The sequence below is a fragment of the Hemitrygon akajei genome, chromosome 21 (genome assembly GCF_048418815.1).
Source record: "Hemitrygon akajei chromosome 21, sHemAka1.3, whole genome shotgun sequence".
NCBI lineage: Eukaryota > Metazoa > Chordata > Chondrichthyes > Myliobatiformes > Dasyatidae > Hemitrygon > Hemitrygon akajei.
Genome location: NC_133144.1, coordinates 33,182,531 through 33,199,042, shown reverse-complemented (window position 1 = coordinate 33,199,042; position 16,512 = coordinate 33,182,531). Strand labels below are relative to the sequence as shown.

At 47.9% G+C, this 16,512-nt stretch overlaps 1 protein-coding gene across 50 annotated transcripts in view; it reads right to left on the bottom strand.

Annotated features, from left to right (window-relative positions):
* The window catches only part of LOC140714198 (sorbin and SH3 domain-containing protein 1-like), a 394,119-nt gene that overhangs the window by 86,158 nt on the left and 291,449 nt on the right, over positions 1-16,512 (bottom strand). For 33 of the 50 annotated variants that reach the window (XM_073025130.1, XM_073025132.1, XM_073025133.1 and 30 more), the window contains 4 exons: positions 9,343-9,411; positions 6,249-6,344; positions 3,081-3,209; positions 7-33 (listed from right to left, as the gene is read on the bottom strand). In XM_073025130.1, the coding sequence (XP_072881231.1) occupies positions 7-33; positions 3,081-3,209; positions 6,249-6,344; positions 9,343-9,411 (321 nt within the window). The remainder of the gene's footprint in view (positions 1-6; positions 34-3,080; positions 3,210-6,248; positions 6,345-9,342; positions 9,412-16,512) is intronic. The other 17 variants (XM_073025154.1, XM_073025155.1, XM_073025153.1 and 14 more) reach the window with 8 other exon arrangements.

Sequence of the window (16,512 nt, the reverse complement as noted above, 5' to 3'; positions counted from 1 at the left end):
TCCTACCTGTCTCTGAACTGGGCAACTCAGCGCCTGCATTTCAATAGACAACAAGAGAAAAGAAAAACACAAGAGGGAGAGTTACTCACACAGTGACCAGCCTGGTGGCAGAACCAAACGCAGCCAGACATTTCACATTCATGACAAAATCTTTTCCGTGGGTGCTGGCTCGAACTGAGCCGCTTGTTACCATAGAAACTCATTCTAAACTCGATGCCCTTGCAATCTCTGACCCCTGCTTCCACAATATAGTATTGATCCACAGAAAAGGCAACCATTGTTCCAAGTCTCCACTATTCACTTATGCAGACAAAAACCAAAAGTCAAAATAATTTGCATCGTCCACTGATGTCTCACGGCAGAGCAAGATGGGAAATGTCACAAATAGTGAAATATGAACAAAAAAATTAGCATTGTGGAGGCAGAGAGTGAACAAAGTAACCCTTCAGAATATTCTGGGGAGAACTGACCAGAGTGAGAGGAAGTTAGAAAAAATCCTGGAAAATTAAAACTTTTTTCTTAAAAAAGATCACAACAAAACCACAATACCCGATCAACTCCAAACAAATCCATTGGATAAATAAAGATCAGCTGGTTAAAGGTAAGGGACAGTGAGAGGGGGAGAGTGTGGGAGAGAGGGGGAGAGAGTGGGGGAGAGAGTGGGGGAGAGAGTGTGGGGGAGTGTGGGGGAGTGTGGGGGAGTGTGGGGGAGTGTGGGGGAGAGAGTGGGGGAGTGTGGGGGAGAGAGTGGGAGAGTGTGGGGGAGTGGGGGAGAGAGTGTGGGGGAGTGTGGGGGAGTGTGGGGGGAGTGTGGGGGAGTGTGGGGGAGTGTGGGGGAGAGAGTGGGAGAGTGTGGGGGAGAGAGTGGGAGAGTGTGGGGGAGTGTGGGGGAGAGAGTGGGAGAGTGTGGGGGAGTGTGGGGGAGAGAGTGGGGGGAGAGAGTGGGGGAGTGTGGGGGAGAGAGTGGGAGAGTGTGGGAGAGTGTGGGGGAGTGTGGAGGAGTGTGGGGGAGTGTGGGGGAGTGTGGGGGAGTGTGGGGGAGTGTGGGGGAGAGAGTGGGGGAGTGTGGGGGAGAGAGTGGGGGAGTGTGGGGGGAGTGTGGGGGAGTGTGGGGGAGAGTGTGGGGAGAGTGTGGGGGAGAGTGTGGGGGAGAGTGTGGGGGAGAGTGTGGGGGAGAGTGTGGGGGAGAGTGTGGGGGAGAGAGTGGGAGAGAGAGTGGGAGAGAGAGTGGGGGAGAGTGTGGGGGAGAGTGTGGGGGAGAGTGTGGGGGAGAGTGTGGGGGGGAGTGTGGGGGGGAGTGTGGGGGGAGAGTGGGGGGGAGAGTGGGGGGGAGAGTATGGGGGAGAGTGGGGGGAGGAGTGGGGGGGAGAGTGTGGGGGAGAGTGTGGGGGAGAGTGTGGGGGAGAGTGTGGGGGAGAGTGTGGGGGAGAGTGTGGGGGAGAGTGGGGGGGAGAGTGGGGGGGAGAGTGGGGGGGGAGAGTGGGGGAGAGTGGGGGGGAGAGTGGGGGAGAGTGGGGGGAGAGTGGGGGAGAGTGGGGGAGAGTGGGGGAGAGTGAGAGAGAGTGTGGGAGAGAGAGAGAGTGTGTGGGAGAGAGAGTGTGTGGGAGAGAGAGTGTGTGGGAGAGAGAGAGAGTGGGAGAGTGTGGGAGAGAGAGAGTGAGAGAGTGGGGAGAGTGGGGGAGAGTGAGACTGTGACTGTAGGGGTGGAGTGGGATTGGGAAAGGAATTATTTTCAAGTCGAGAGTCTGAATCAGGATTGAGAGTGCAGAGACATAACTAGTATAAAGGGGAGGGGAGATACAGGTGAAGGATGGACAGAAGGAGACAGGTAGAGATGGAGAGGAGTGGAGTTGGGAGACCGAAGCAGGCTGGTGATTGGTGTGAACAGACAAGGAAAACAAAAAAAAAGAGGAAAGGGCAGATGGAACCAGGTAGAAAAGGGGAGGGTGAAGATGGAGACGGGTGCTGGAGGGTGATGAACCCAAACACAAAGGCTGCCAGTGCTGGAATCTGTACAGAAAATGACAATGGGAACCATTGCAGGAGAGATGAACGGCAGATGGAACCAGGTGGGGGAGGCAATACGCTGGGTAAAGCATGTGGGCAGTATGTGAGTAGAACCAGGGAGAGGGAGGCAGTACTGTCAGATCAGTTTTCTGCTCTTGGTTCCGGCATCAGCTGTCTGTTGTCTCTGAATTCCATTGTATACACCCATGCAAGTAGCTAAAAAATCCAGTCCGTGCGGAAATGTGGCAGTTAGGTAGAGAGTTTGGCTTGAGATAACTTTGAAGAAAGTTCAGTCCATACACAAGATCTCTGTTCTGTCCAGGGACAGCTATGGCCTGTATGGGATCCAGACCCAACAATATGGTCACACCTTCAAGGTCCTCTCCTACGGCCTGGCATGGGCACTTTCTATTTTGTGTGTGCTCATTACAACAATGACAGACATCACACAGGCAATGGGTGAGAAAAATCAGGGAGCAGGGGGAGAAGGAGAGAGGGAAGGGATGAAGGTGTTTGAGGAAGATCCAAATCTTGAGAGTTTACAGCTCTTGGGGGGGGGGAGGGGAGGGCGGGGAAGAACTCAAAAGGAAACGTGTCAACAGAAAAGGCTTTTCCAACCAGTGCCAGGAGCAGTGCAATGTTACCTGGTGGACAGGTGAGTGAAAGCTGTAAGCAGGTATTGGTGTTGTTGTACTCCAAACAAACTGCAGTGAGACAAGGTGATGTGATCCTGACCCAGATGGAGCAAAAGGCTCCCAAATTCATAAGAGCTGCTCGTTTAAGGGAAAGTTCCACCGAGGACTACGATCCACTTGCAATGAAGAATGGGTTCAAATCGCCTCCAACTCCTGCTGCTAATCACTTTCTAATGACTCTTGGATTAGGTCAGAAGTCAAGAGCGCTTTCCAGTGAGTTAGTGGGGCACCCCAGCAGGTGGCTTCAGAATCACCATCTAATCGAACACATCTGATGTCCTGAACTGGCATGGTTAAAACCCACAAACTACCCGAGCAGTGCATTGGGCAAATGAGCCACAGAGGTTCTGCAGGCAAACAACAGAGGTAGCTCCTTACTGTCTTTGCTGGGCAGTGGCTGGGGATCCAGATTTAGTGACGCGTCGGTCTCCAGAGGTTCCACGTAGCCCGCCGTAGTCCGCATGGTTACCGATCCTTTCCCCACGCTGACTTTCGCCGGGTCAGCTTCTGGAAGGAGAGAAGTGGTGTTACGCTGGTCACGCTTCATTGCAATGACAGGCCTGGAAAGCAGAGGTTTTTCCACACTGCCCACGTCTAAGGGAGCGAGAGGATGGGCGAGGAGCCACTGCCCGTGCTGGAAGTTGCCACCGTAGGTAGTGGAGCTGGCATAATCTGGACATGGCTAAAGACTAACACTGCAGGCTTTGATAGGTAAATTAGTCAGGAAATAAAACGAGGGTATGTCATTGCAATGGGTGTTTGTTAGCCCGCAATGGCTGCTTCGAGTTCCCACTCTGAGTTGCTTCCTCAGTGTCACAACTTGGAAGCCCTCTTCTCCAGGTGCTGACCCTTCAAACTCATGACCTGCAGGTTGGTTCTCTTCCCAGAGCACCACATCCTTCATTACATTTGCCAAGTCCTCTCCCTTTTCGCTGCTATTTATTAATGTGGTCCATGTGATTACAAGTACTGTGCAGCTTGAACATCAGGTATGGTGGTATGACATTCATATATCTCACCAGATTAATAATCCAGGGGAGAAGAGATTAATACTACCAAGCCAATTTGTAGATTTGAATTCAATTTAAACATTTGGACATGTTTTAAAATAAGAGACCACAAAGCTATTGGATTTTATTAAAAACTAAACCCTCAGATAAGGAAATTCACATTCCCTGCCCAATCTGATCTACACAGGACATGTTCCCCTTGCTAATATGGTCACTGCTAGCTAACCCCTAGAGAGGCCCAGCAGATTGTGGCAATGAAGGGGTGAGTAATAAACAATAGCCTTGCCCACAGCACTCACACCCTTCAGCTGACCATAACCCCAAATTCTTCATGGGAAAGGCTAGCACAAAGCAAAAACTGAAGAATTTCCTCCCTCAATCTCCCTTAAAAGGTCAACATTCTGCTAAAGCGTCCAAGACCTGAAGGACTAACTAACACTGTTTCCATCTCCCCAGCTGCTGCCCAACTGCTGATGGTTTCCAGCATTATCTCTGTTCAATGCTCGAAATACACGTTTTAAGAGTTCACATGGTTTGATATCAAATTTTGCTTAAAGGTTTCCAGTGAGTATTGGGACATCTCATCCACAGATGGAAGACTCATTCTGATCAAAGATAGAACTTCCAATCATAGTGTACGTTACACTACACCCAAATCCTAGCATTCTTGACAGAAGGCCAATGAGCAAACTTTGAGCCCACAATTCTATAAAATTTTGGTTATGCCACATCTGGAGTATCAAATTCATTTCTGGTCACCCCATTACACAAAGGATGTGGAAGCATTGAAGAAGATGCAGGAGAGGTTTAACAGGATACTACCTGGAAAAGAGGGCACGTACTATAAGGAGAGGTTGGACAAACTTGGGTTGTTTTCTCTGGAGCGCAGGAGGCCAGGAGTAAGCCTGATAGAGGTTTATAAGATTATCAGAGGCATAAATAGAGTCGATAGCCAGTATCTTTCTCCCCAAAGTTGAAATGTCCAAAACTAGTGGACATGCATTTAAGTTAAGAGGGAGTGAGCTCAAAGCAGATGTGTGTGGGACAAGTTTTTATTTTGCATTTTTTAAAATTATATATATAAAACACACACACACACACACACACCACCCCCCCCCCCACACCCATGGGTGCCAGGAATGTGCTGTCAAATACGATCGAGGATTTAAGAGGCTCTTAGGTAGCCACAAGAATGTGGAAAATGGTGGTATATGGACATTGTGTAGGCAGAAGGAACTTGGCATTATTATCTTCATTAGACTGCCACATCATGGGCTGAAGAGTGTCTTCCTGTGCTCTGCCATCTATGCTCTTAACCCCCTCAGTATAATGGAAGCAGTCTGATAACAAGTCTAAGGAGAGTTTTACACTATGCCGACAGCAGAGAATAGAGTAAAAATTAAATCCATGAAGCAATGATAAGATTCTAAAGGGGGTTTTTTATCTTGCTTTGAAGGCTCTGCGGAGTTACTAGAGGAGTCGAGGGTATAAAGGGAACAGATATTTGGAGTGTAAGCACAGTCATCCCCTGCTCCCTGCACCAGTACATTTCCCATTGACCTGTCCTCAACAGGCAGTCAAGGAACCAAGATACTTCCTAGTAATTCACTGGGGTCTACACCAATAGTAGACCATATTCTTCCTTTGTCCAAGGTAACAACTAATCTTATAAAGATCTGGTGAGAACAGCAAAGTAAAATTATAGAGAATGAGCAGGCAGCAACTCATCAAATATAATGCTAACAGTACAAACTTCAGATGTGGGAACCTGTGATGTTAGTCAGTGATTGTCTGGCAGCCATGAAAACACCAACAGCTGCACAACTTTACACAATTTGCATTCTTATTAGTGGATGAGTCCATTGTTCAACCGAGCGGATTCAGAGATTTTAAAGCCTTTTGGACCCTCCTCGACTGTACTATCCCAGTCCCCCCCCCCCCCCCGCAACTCAGTAGGATTACAACTCCTCTCTCACAGATCCACAGACAAGAGGGTTGAGGGAAGGTGAAACACTTTCAGTCCGCATACGTGTAAATCGGGAACACAACCCACCTCGCTCCTCAGCCCAGCCAGCGGCAAGGTCAGTGCTCAAAGACCAGCTCACGCTCTTTTGCCAAAAGAGCTTAATTACCCCTAGGTCACTACAGCTCGGCTGAGCAATGGATAGTTACCCAGTCAACTCAGGGTTCCAGAAATTCCACCTAGTTGACTGAATAACTTTGAACTGATCAGTTGCGCACACACACCAGAATACCAATGCTCTTTCACCCAATCCATTTGCTCGACCAGGTCAAAGGTCTGACAGCTGAGATTTCATGCCCTGGTGTAATATGTGACCCGGAGCTGTCGAAAACCCGAGAGCCTGGAAAGCAGATGGCTTAGAGATGAGATGTTAAGGCATTCTGTGAGAACGATGAGAATGTAAAAGCAGCTGGGGGAGAAGGGTGAGAAAGAGGAGCAGTCAGTGGGGTTGGGGTGGGGGGGTGAGAGGTTAACCCCGAGCAAGAACATGGTGCAACCTTCCACCGGATGTACCTGTCGCCAGCAGAGTGTCGGGATAAGCGTTCAGCCTTGGTGTGGAGTGAACTCTGATGGTGGAGACAGCCAGCCCAGGAAGTGAGCTCTCCACTGCTGCGGAGAGAGGAAACAAAACACACCGCTTGTCCTCAAAAAGGCCACAGCCTGACGTCACAGACCCTCCATTGGTTAGTGAGAAACAGCGCACGGCACAACAGGACCAGGCAGAACGCTGCAGACACGATGGAAGGACTCGCAAAGAGCAGCAAGACGACTCGAGAACAACAGAAAATCTGCAGATGCTGGAAATCCGAGCAACACACACACACACAATGCTGGAGGATCTCAGCAGGCCAGGCAGCATCTATGGAAAAGAATAGTTGATGTTTCGGGCAGAATGCCTTCCTGATGAAGGGTCTCGGTCCAAAAAGTCAACTATACTCGTTTCCATCGATGCTGCCTGGCCTGATGAGATCCTCCAGCATTTTGTGTGTGTTGTTAAGACAATCGAGGTACATTTCAACTGGCTAATGGGAAGCAGAGGAGACACACTCAGGGCTACGGCACACACATCTGCTGCAGCAGTCCTGAAGAGCACGTCCAGACAGGTCGGGCACAACTGACATCCCACACAAGATATATATCTTGGGCACAGCTGCAGAGTCACAGTTACGAAACAGGGAAACTGACCCTTCAGCGCATTGACTTATGCTCACCGTTACACAGACCCACGCCATGGCCGTTTCATTCTCCCCATACTCCTGTCACCTCTCCCCAGGTTACCGCACTCACCTACGCACTCAGGGTAACTTATAGCAGCTAATTAACCTACCGAACTGCACATCTTTGGGAAGTGGGTGGAAACTCACGTGGTCACAGGGAGAACATGCAAACTCCACACAGACAGTGCCACAGGTTGGGATCAAGTTCAAGTTTGTCACTGAACCATATACAGGAACACCAGCCAAACAAAACAGCACTCCTCTAGGGCCAGGGTGCAATACACAGTACTAACAGTCACAAACAATACACACAGCACGTAATTATGATAGCAGAAAAACACACATTTACAAAACTTAATAACATTTTAGCCCTAATCCTTGAGTGTCCTGGCCTGTAGACTGGTGCATGGATATGGCTCTGCAGCCATGTTTCTGCAAGGTGAATCCACAGCAGTTCTTTGTTTACACGACTACAGCCACAGACTAATACAATTCAGCTTGTCTTACCGGGAGTGAACACTGGAGGGCAGCATCGACACGAGGGCCAGCCTCAACCCAGTACAAAATCTGGCGTCACACAGCCAGCTCGAGCAACCACAACAACAGGCAACCCCGAACCACAACTGAGGCAATACAACTCCCCTGCTGTCAGTCTTGAACCAGTGAATCATACTGGCGGTATTCTACATTACCAACATCCAACAGCACAAGAAAACTGTCCAAGGTAAACATTTGCACCGTTTGTTGGATCGTGCACTGCCTGAGTCGCTGATGCAGACTACAGTGCACAATAAATTCAGCTCGATCGCTATCCAGCAACTCGTGGTGGGGTAGACCTGCTGTACATAATGCTCTTAATATCCAGCAGTGTCTTGCGATTGTAAAAGAGATTGTAAAAGGTTCACCAGATTGATTCCTGGGATGGCAGGACTTTCATATGAAAAAAGACTGGATCGACTAGGCTTATACTGACTGGAATTTAGAAGATTGAGGGGGGATCTTATTGAAACGTATAAAATTCTAAAGGGATTGGACAGGCTAGATGCAGGAAGATTATTTCCGATGTTGGGGGAGCCAGAACAAGGGGTCACAGTTTAAGGATAAAGGGGAAGCCTTTTAGGACCGAAATGAGGAAAAACTTCTTCACACAGAGAGTGGTGAATCTGTGGAATTCTCTGCCACAGGAAACAGTTGAGGCCGGTTCATTGGCTATATTTAAGAGGAAGTTAGCTATGGCCCTTATGGCTAAAGGGATCAGGGGGTATGGAGAGAAAGCAGGTACAGGGTTCTGAGTTGGATGATCAGCCATGATCATACTGAATGGCGATGCAGGCTCGAAGGGCCGAATGGCCTACTCCTGCACCTATTTTCTATGTTTCTCTGTTTCTAAAGGATGACCAATTGCACCTTTGTTTGGACCCAGAGAGGCCGCTGTGTTCAAGCGTGCCACCATCTTGTCGTACCCAGGTGTGTAGAGCTGTGAAGTGCGGCTCTACTAACTGCACCATGACAGGGGTCAAATGTAATGCAACTGATGAGCCCACTAGCTCTCTTTCCACCTGCTTGATCACCCATCTCCACCACTAAAGACTCTGGCGACTGATCCCCAAACCTGACGCATCACCCCGTGGCTGGCTGTCAACCCAAGTCAGTGTGACCTATTTGCCCTTAGAGCCTCAGTGACAACAACTTGTGAGTTCAGGAGTTTGGGGACTGGAGTGACCCAGCAAGGCAAAAAGATAATAGATTCCTTGTGGGACAGGGGTGTTCAAGGCCCAGGCCAATGGAAAACTGGGATCTCCCAAGGTCATCTGCTCCACCACACCCCCACCCAAGAACATTGCTCCGGGCCAATTCCCAACATTTGGAAACCTGTGGTCGGGAATCAAGTCTCTGTACATTTCTAAAGGTAGAGGGAGGTGGATACCTAACAAGCAAGTAGAGTGAAAGTGGAAAATGGAAAATTCTGAATAGCAGGGAAGCATGAGGGCCCAAGTGGCCTATTCCTGTTCTTAATTGCACGTTTCTACACGGCTCTCTCTGGCGACTGCACACTCATCAAAGGTCATACATCACAGAATCAGGCCCTTCGGCCCAACTCATTCATGCTGGCTCGATCCAAGTGAGTCCCATTTCCCTGCATTTAGCCCAAATCCCTCTAAATCTGGGAACTTATTTTGCCTAAAATTTTAGAACGGGGTCTCTCCTCCTGCAACACCCTTCTACTCCTCCCGACCCTCTAACTCCCCGTACACACACTGGCCAGAATTCCAAGAACAGACTGGCAATCTTGGCCCTGAAGACGTTGGTTCTGACAGAGGGGACATGCCTTAGGAGGGGTGAGGGTGGTGGTGAGAGGGGAAGAAATGAGGAGGAAGAATGACCAGTACCTGGTTCGAGCTGCTGCCGGTTTGCGGGAAGCCCGTTCATGATCGTCTCGGAGATGGTGATTTCGTGTTCTGTAAGGAGGAAACAGCTGCAGTGAGATGGGGAAGGGTGCGTGTGACTTCACTCAGTTCCAGGAGCAAAAGACTGCTGGGGATCGAGTGAATTCTGGAAACAGCCAAGTGTCCCACTGCAGATCGACACTGTGAAACACAGGGCTCCTTCCCCATCATCTCCTCCTCAGTACCCTCTCTGTTGGTATGGCACAGGCCCTTCAAAATCCCCAGCTCCATACCAACCATCAGGTGCCTATCTGTACCAATCCTATTTCCCCACCATGCAGTCCACACCCTTGTCTGCCTCAGTGATTCAAGAACTCATCTGGAAGCTTCTTAAATGCTGCAAGAGTCTCTGCCTCCACTAACCCCTCAGGCAGTGCTTTCTAAATTCCAACCACCTTCTGAGTAGAAAAAAAATCTTTCTTAAATCCCCCCCCCCCAAACCTGTTAATCGGCACCTTATATCTAAGCCCCCTATCTATCATGGGGAGCGTATCTTACTATATCTCTTAAATACACTCAGCTGCTACTTTATTAGGTACCTCCTGTACCTAATTAAGTGGCCACTGAGTGCATGTTCGAGGTCTTCTGCTGCTGTAACCCATCCACTTCAAAGGTTCGATGTGTTGTGCATTCAGAGATGCTCCTCTGCACAGTATTGTTGTAATGCGTGGAGATTTGAGTTGCTGTCACCTTCCAGTCAGATCGAACCAGACTGACCACTCTTCCTCTCTGATTAACTAGCAAGTCTGCCACTCACCAGGTGGATTTTGTTTCTCTCTGTAAACTTTAGAGACTTTTGTGCATGAAAATTCTAGGAAATCAACAGTTTCTGAGATACTCAAACCACCCACCTGACACTAACAACCATTCCACGGCCAAAGTCACTTCGATCACATTTCATCCTCATTACGATGTTTGGTCTGAACAACAACTAAAGTTCTTGGCCATATCTGCATGCTTTTATGTATTGAAATGCTGCTAGTTTTGTTTTGCATTAACAAGCATATGTACAGGTGTACCTAATAAAGTTGGTACACTTTATTTTACATACCTCCATCAGGTCCTATACTCATCCTCCTGCACTCTATGGAAAACCCAGCAGCTCCAGTCTCCACTTATGACTAAGTCTTTTCAAACCAAGCAATATCCTGCTGAATCCCTTCCACACTCTCTCCAGCACAGTCACATTCTACCTTTAGAGTGCTGATCAGAACTGCACATGGTATTTCATGTACAGCCTGAGCAGTGTTTCATTATAGATTATTCAAGAATTTTTTGCTTATATTTTCTATAAAGTAAACACCGATTTGCCTTCTTCACCATCTTATCCAACTGGGATATTGGAAATTGGCTATCAAAGTCCCTCAATATTCCATACAGTCCTGCAGTTCATGAGGAATGCCCTGCCCAGAATTGATTTTTCAAAATCTATTACCCTGCATTTATCAGTATTAAATTCTGCTTTTGCTCTACCCAATTTCCCAACAGAACAAAGGATTAACCAATTCTCAGGTTAATGCAAAAGTCCCCCTGTCACTGAGGCAGTTTTTCTGCATGTTTGGTTCCAGACAGCCTGTGCTTCCAGTGCAGCCCACTTCACTCCAGGGGCACCCGAGACTCTGCAAGCGCTGGAAATCTTGAGCAACACATGCAAAATGCTAGAGGAACTCAGCAGGTCAGGCAGCATTTACAAAGGAAAATAAACAGTCAATGTTTTCTGATGAAAGGTATTGGTCTGAAATGCCAGCTGCTAATTTCCTTCCGCAGATGCTGCCAGACCTGCTGAGTTCCTCCGGCATTTTGTCTGTGTTACCCACTGGCCATCTGGCACAGGCAGCAGGTAGGGCTGCTGAGCCGGGTTAGAAAACATGGCCAGTGTGTGAAATACGAATTTTGTACACTATTTCAATTGGTCTAGTAACACATTTGGCAAAAGCAACAGAGAGAAGAGAGAAGCAAAGCTATTAAACATCAAACTGCTGAGAGCTGGAACGCATTCCCTGAGGGCGATGATAGCAAATCCAACAATAACTTTCTAAAGGAAATTGGAGATTCAGCTTTCAACAATTAACACAAGGCCACAACAAAAGGGCAGTACAATGGGAGTAACTGGATAGTGCTTCCAAAGAGCCAGCACAAACACAGAAGGCTGAATGGCCTCCTTCTTTGCTGCTTTGCTATGCTGGAGGTGACTGCAAATGGCAGAAGAGGATGTGATACAACAGGAAACAAAATAATCATCACCATTCAGTCAGGCAAATACTAAACAAAGCAAACAAAATTTCCTTCATTCCTACTAAGGCAACTTCATAGTGTTCAGCATTAACTGGCATCTTACCCCATCAGTCTATCTTCATATGTAACGAGAGTACTGGCAGCTATTCAACTGCAGGTGGCTTCTTCTGTACAAGTCTTCCACTCTATTTTTGCTCTTATTTCTTATGTTAATCTCCCCATTAATTCACAGAGATGTAGACATTCATGAGGTCAAACACCTTCACAAATGTGAAATGCCAGAAATATACAGGCAAGTCAGCAGATTTCTTGCCTTCCGCGTTCCACTGACTGTGCTTATTGTTTAAGAGAGAGATGGGAGTATTGTTTTGTCTTTCTCTGAACTGAAGGAGAACAAGGAAGGCTGTACAGAGCTGGATCTGGACAAAGATTTTTTTTTAGCAAACGTCTTCACTTTCTTTTTTGTTTTGTTTCTGTCTTGGTACTGGAGATTAATTCAAGGACCACACTGTACAGCCTCAATGGGTTTGGATCATGAACCGACAGTATGCTTCTGATGAAGCTCACGGATAGAAGTTCTGAGTGTTTAATATATTCAGTGAAGATTAACAGCTCTCCCTTTCCATTGATTCTTGTCATCAGATCAGCCTCACCGCTGAATCCAGGGTAACACACACAAAAAGCAAGTCAGACAACATCTAGAGGAAAATGAACAGTCAACACTTTGGGCTAACACCTTTCATCAGAGCCAGTCCTGATTAAGGACCTCAGCCTGAAATGTTGACTGTTCATTTCTCTCCATGATGCTGCCTGATGTGCTGAGTTTCTCCAGCACTTCATGTGCGTTACTCCAGGTTTCCGGCATCTAGTCTCTCCTATATCTACATCATCCAGGGTGATCCTTCTTAAACCTCCCAGGCCCAGTGTTTGGAATGACACGGCAAGATCATTTGGGTGCTTGCCTTACGTAGGTAGTACTGAGCTGATCAAGAAGATGAATGGCTCCTTCCATCTAGTTTCCCCACATCACTGGTCTAATTCTTACACTGAGCCACCACATCCTTGAACCTTCAAAAAGGGTTAATAACCAAAGATTTTTATTCAACATGGGCAAAAGGATGTTTCCTCTTGTGAGATAAGTTTAAACCAGGATCCGCCAAATGAAAATGAAGACAGGGATGAGGCACAAATTTTTCCCTTGGAGATCAGGAGTTGGAAGTCTCTTTCTCAAAGGACAGTGGAAGGGTGGAGACTCCTGGGGTTGACTAGCCTACCCCACAAATGTATCCATATGTGAGGACAGAGCCCAATAAGCTGCCTGAGAGAGAAAGGAATACTTGAAAAAGACAAATGAGTTGAGTGAAGAGGATACTCACATGGAACATTGACAGCACAGACCAGTTGGGCTGAATGGCCTGTTTCTGCAGGTAAGATTCAATGGAAGCATATCATGGTCTGACTCTAAAGGAGGACGCATTCAGTAACAACTGCCAGCTTATGCCAGGTTTGAACTCTGCACCAGACCAAAGCCTGTCACAAATCTCCAACACTTGCAAGGTGAGAGAGGAAGATGCCAAACACCCAACTCTGCCACTGGGGAACCTCTGGCCACACAGCAGTGTGAGGAATGGCATCGGAGGTGATGCCAAGAACGGGAATGGTTTTTACACACGACACCAAAGGCGGCAGTGGTTTCACAGACAATGAGAGATGGCACTGAGGAAGACAGCAGTGTTACAAAGAAGTAAAGATGATACTGGGCAGAGAGTTGGTTCCACAGATGGGGAGAGATGAGGCCAGGAATGGATTTAAACATCAGAATGAGAATCTTAAATCAGGATGGAGGGCCCTGAGTTTGATGTAGGTCAGGAGGCAGCAAACATCGGGCTCGGCTGATGTGCACTAACAGCAGAGACATGCTTGTTGAAGTTCAGAGGATGAAGGACTGAGGAGATCCGGGAAGCTACAGTCAGTCAGTGGTGGGTTCCGACCTTCCCTCCCAACGTGCAGGTTCAGGAATGTATTCCCACAGTGTTAACATCCTCGCTCTCTGGACACCACTTGCATCAGCCAAGGCAGAACTCTGGGAGCTGGACAGCAGTGTGTGACCAGTCAAGGAATGTCATCGCACACACGACAGCCGGATGGGCCTATTCAGATGTAACACTGGCTCAGGCTCAAGCAGCTGCCTCCCCCCTGCCCAGCCCTTGAGCAAACAGCTTCATATAAATCTCCTGCCACGATCTGTTCCAAGTGGCGGGATGAGGAAACACAACGTGGCTCGATACGCTGCAGCAGGTCACTTAAGGGTGGAAGGTGGCAAATGGACAGCGATTTAAATCTGCCTGAACTAAGTGTGACCTTTTCTTACAGCAGGCACTCATAAGCCCTCTTACTGGGCTACCACAGGCAACCTACCCTCCAGTATCTACTGCCTACCGCTGAACAGATAGCTGCTATCCTCAATACCAGTTTCGGTAACTCGCCATCGGGGAGCGAGACCAGGCTATGGTAGAAACAGTTTGGAATTCATTCTGAAGTCTGAGAAGTGGATCGTAGTGATGCCACAATGCAAATTCCCAGGACAGCAAGGAGGAAAAGGGATACAAATCTAATCAATAAAATGCCGTCCCTCCCGACATAGAATTTATAGTTTAATGCAACGGAGGCAGCATCACGTCATATCTCATCAAGGAGACAATTAAAAGTATTTTAAGAACTGGCAGCCTCTGATGGAGCCCTGTGCTGGGTGGGTGAGGGTACGGGTGATTTGGGGGAAACACTAAGAATATGAAGAGAGAAAAGTAAGCTTCAAGGCTCTGTCATCACACCACAACACACTGCTGGTTGCCAAAGGACTGCGGGCTTGGGCTATACAACCAGCAACATTTACTATCTCAGTGAAACCTACTGAATGTTGAAAGCCCTCGACAGAGAGGATGTGGGGAGATGTTTCTTCAGGTGGGGGAATCTAAGACCAGAGGACACAGCCTCAAAATAAAGAGATGCCCAGTTTGGAGAGAGATGAGGAGGGATTTCTATAGCCAGAGAGTGCTGAATCTGTGGAATTCATTGCCAGCAATGGCTGTGGAGGACAAGTCATTGGGCTTTCCATTTTACCGTGATACTGAGTCATGTCAACTGCAGAAATTCTCTGATGACTCAGCAATAGTTAGGTGTATAAAGGGAGGACGGGAAGATCAACGCAGGACCCTGGTGGTGGACTTTGTCAAATGGTGCAAGCTGAATCATCTGCGGCTCAACATCAGTAAGACAAAGGAGATGGTGATGGACTTTTGGAAAACTCAGCCTGCACTGATCCCTGTTACTACTGATGGTGAGGAGGTGAATGTGGTGAGGACTTAGAAGTACCTGGGGATGCACCTGGCTGACAGACTTGAGTGCAGCACCAGCACACATGATGTGTTGAAGAAGGGCCAGAGTCACCTCTACTTCCTGAGGAGACCGAGGTCCTTTGGGGTATGCAGGCAGATCCTTCACATGTTCTACTAGTCTGCTGTCACTAGTACAATCTTTTATGCAGTGATATACTGGGGCAATGGCATCAACACAGGTAATGCCAAAAGGCTCAGAAAACTGTTTAGGAAGGCTGGCTCTGTTACACGAGTCAAACTGGACACACTGGAGGCTGTGGTAGAACAAAGGACCCCACAGAAAACCCTGACAGTTCTGGACAATGTTTCTCACCCTCGGCATGCCACCTTGGCTGCACAGGGGAGCACTTTTAGTAATAGATTAAGACTAATGCATTGCTCCAAAGAGCGCTATACGAGGTCATTCTTACCCTCGGCCATTAGGCTCTATATGAGTCAACCTATAGCCAGGGAAGTAATGACCCCTTCTGTATTGGACAGTGACAGCACTGCCCACTACCTGGTCGAAAGGCACGCCACCTGCCAATCAAGGTTTGACCCCTCCTCGCCCATCAATGCACACCTCACCATTGGGCCCCTTTAATTAGCCTTGTATTTGGCCTCGGGCAATTGGCCTTTGTAATCAGCTTAACTCTGCTGGCACCGAGCCATTGGCCCCCCTGTGAATTACCTAGGCTGGACCCTCCAGCCCTCCTGCACTAAAAGGGTGCCATGTGTGCTGGGCTCTCTCTTTGCCACCTCCGAGGGAACACCCTGTTTCACTCCAGGCTGAGAACTGTGGAAGGGTGCTGGAGAAATTGTTGGTGAGCTGTGCATTGAGTAGGGTTGGGAGTGTTGATTATCGTCTCTAATAGCACAGAGCCGTGCCTGTACTGAGTCAGGGGGTGGTGGGTATCGTATTGACTTTTACTTTGGGGGGGGGGGGGTGTGCGCGCACACTTTGTTCCCACGCGATTTTCCCATGTTCGTTATTAATTGTCTGCGTGTGTTTTATTGCTGATCTGACTTTTCCCACGACTGCTGTAAATTGGGCACGTGCTGCTTCTGTTGCCATTTTCCCATGTTTGCCTTCTGTAAATAAAATCCTTTACTACCAAGACTGTGTCCAGAGTCCTTGCCTTTGAGACCTACCGAATCAGTTTCCTCACTTACAACACTTTTCCTGTTAGACTGTTTGAGGTAACTTATTTTTTTATTCTTCTTACTTCTTGTCTAATATTTGTATATTTGCGCACTTGTCGTGCTATTGTGACACTGTAATTTCCTTTGGGATCAATAAAGTATCTACCTATATTTAAGGCAGAGGTTGATAGATTCTTGATCAATCAGGGTATGAAGAGATACGGCGAGAAGGCAGGAGACTGGGGCTGAGAGGGAAATGATCAGCCATAATGAAATAGTGAGCAAATGATGGACCGAATGGCTCAATTCTGTTCCTATATCTTATGGTCATCCAGGTTTACATCAGCAGCCTGTAGTCAAG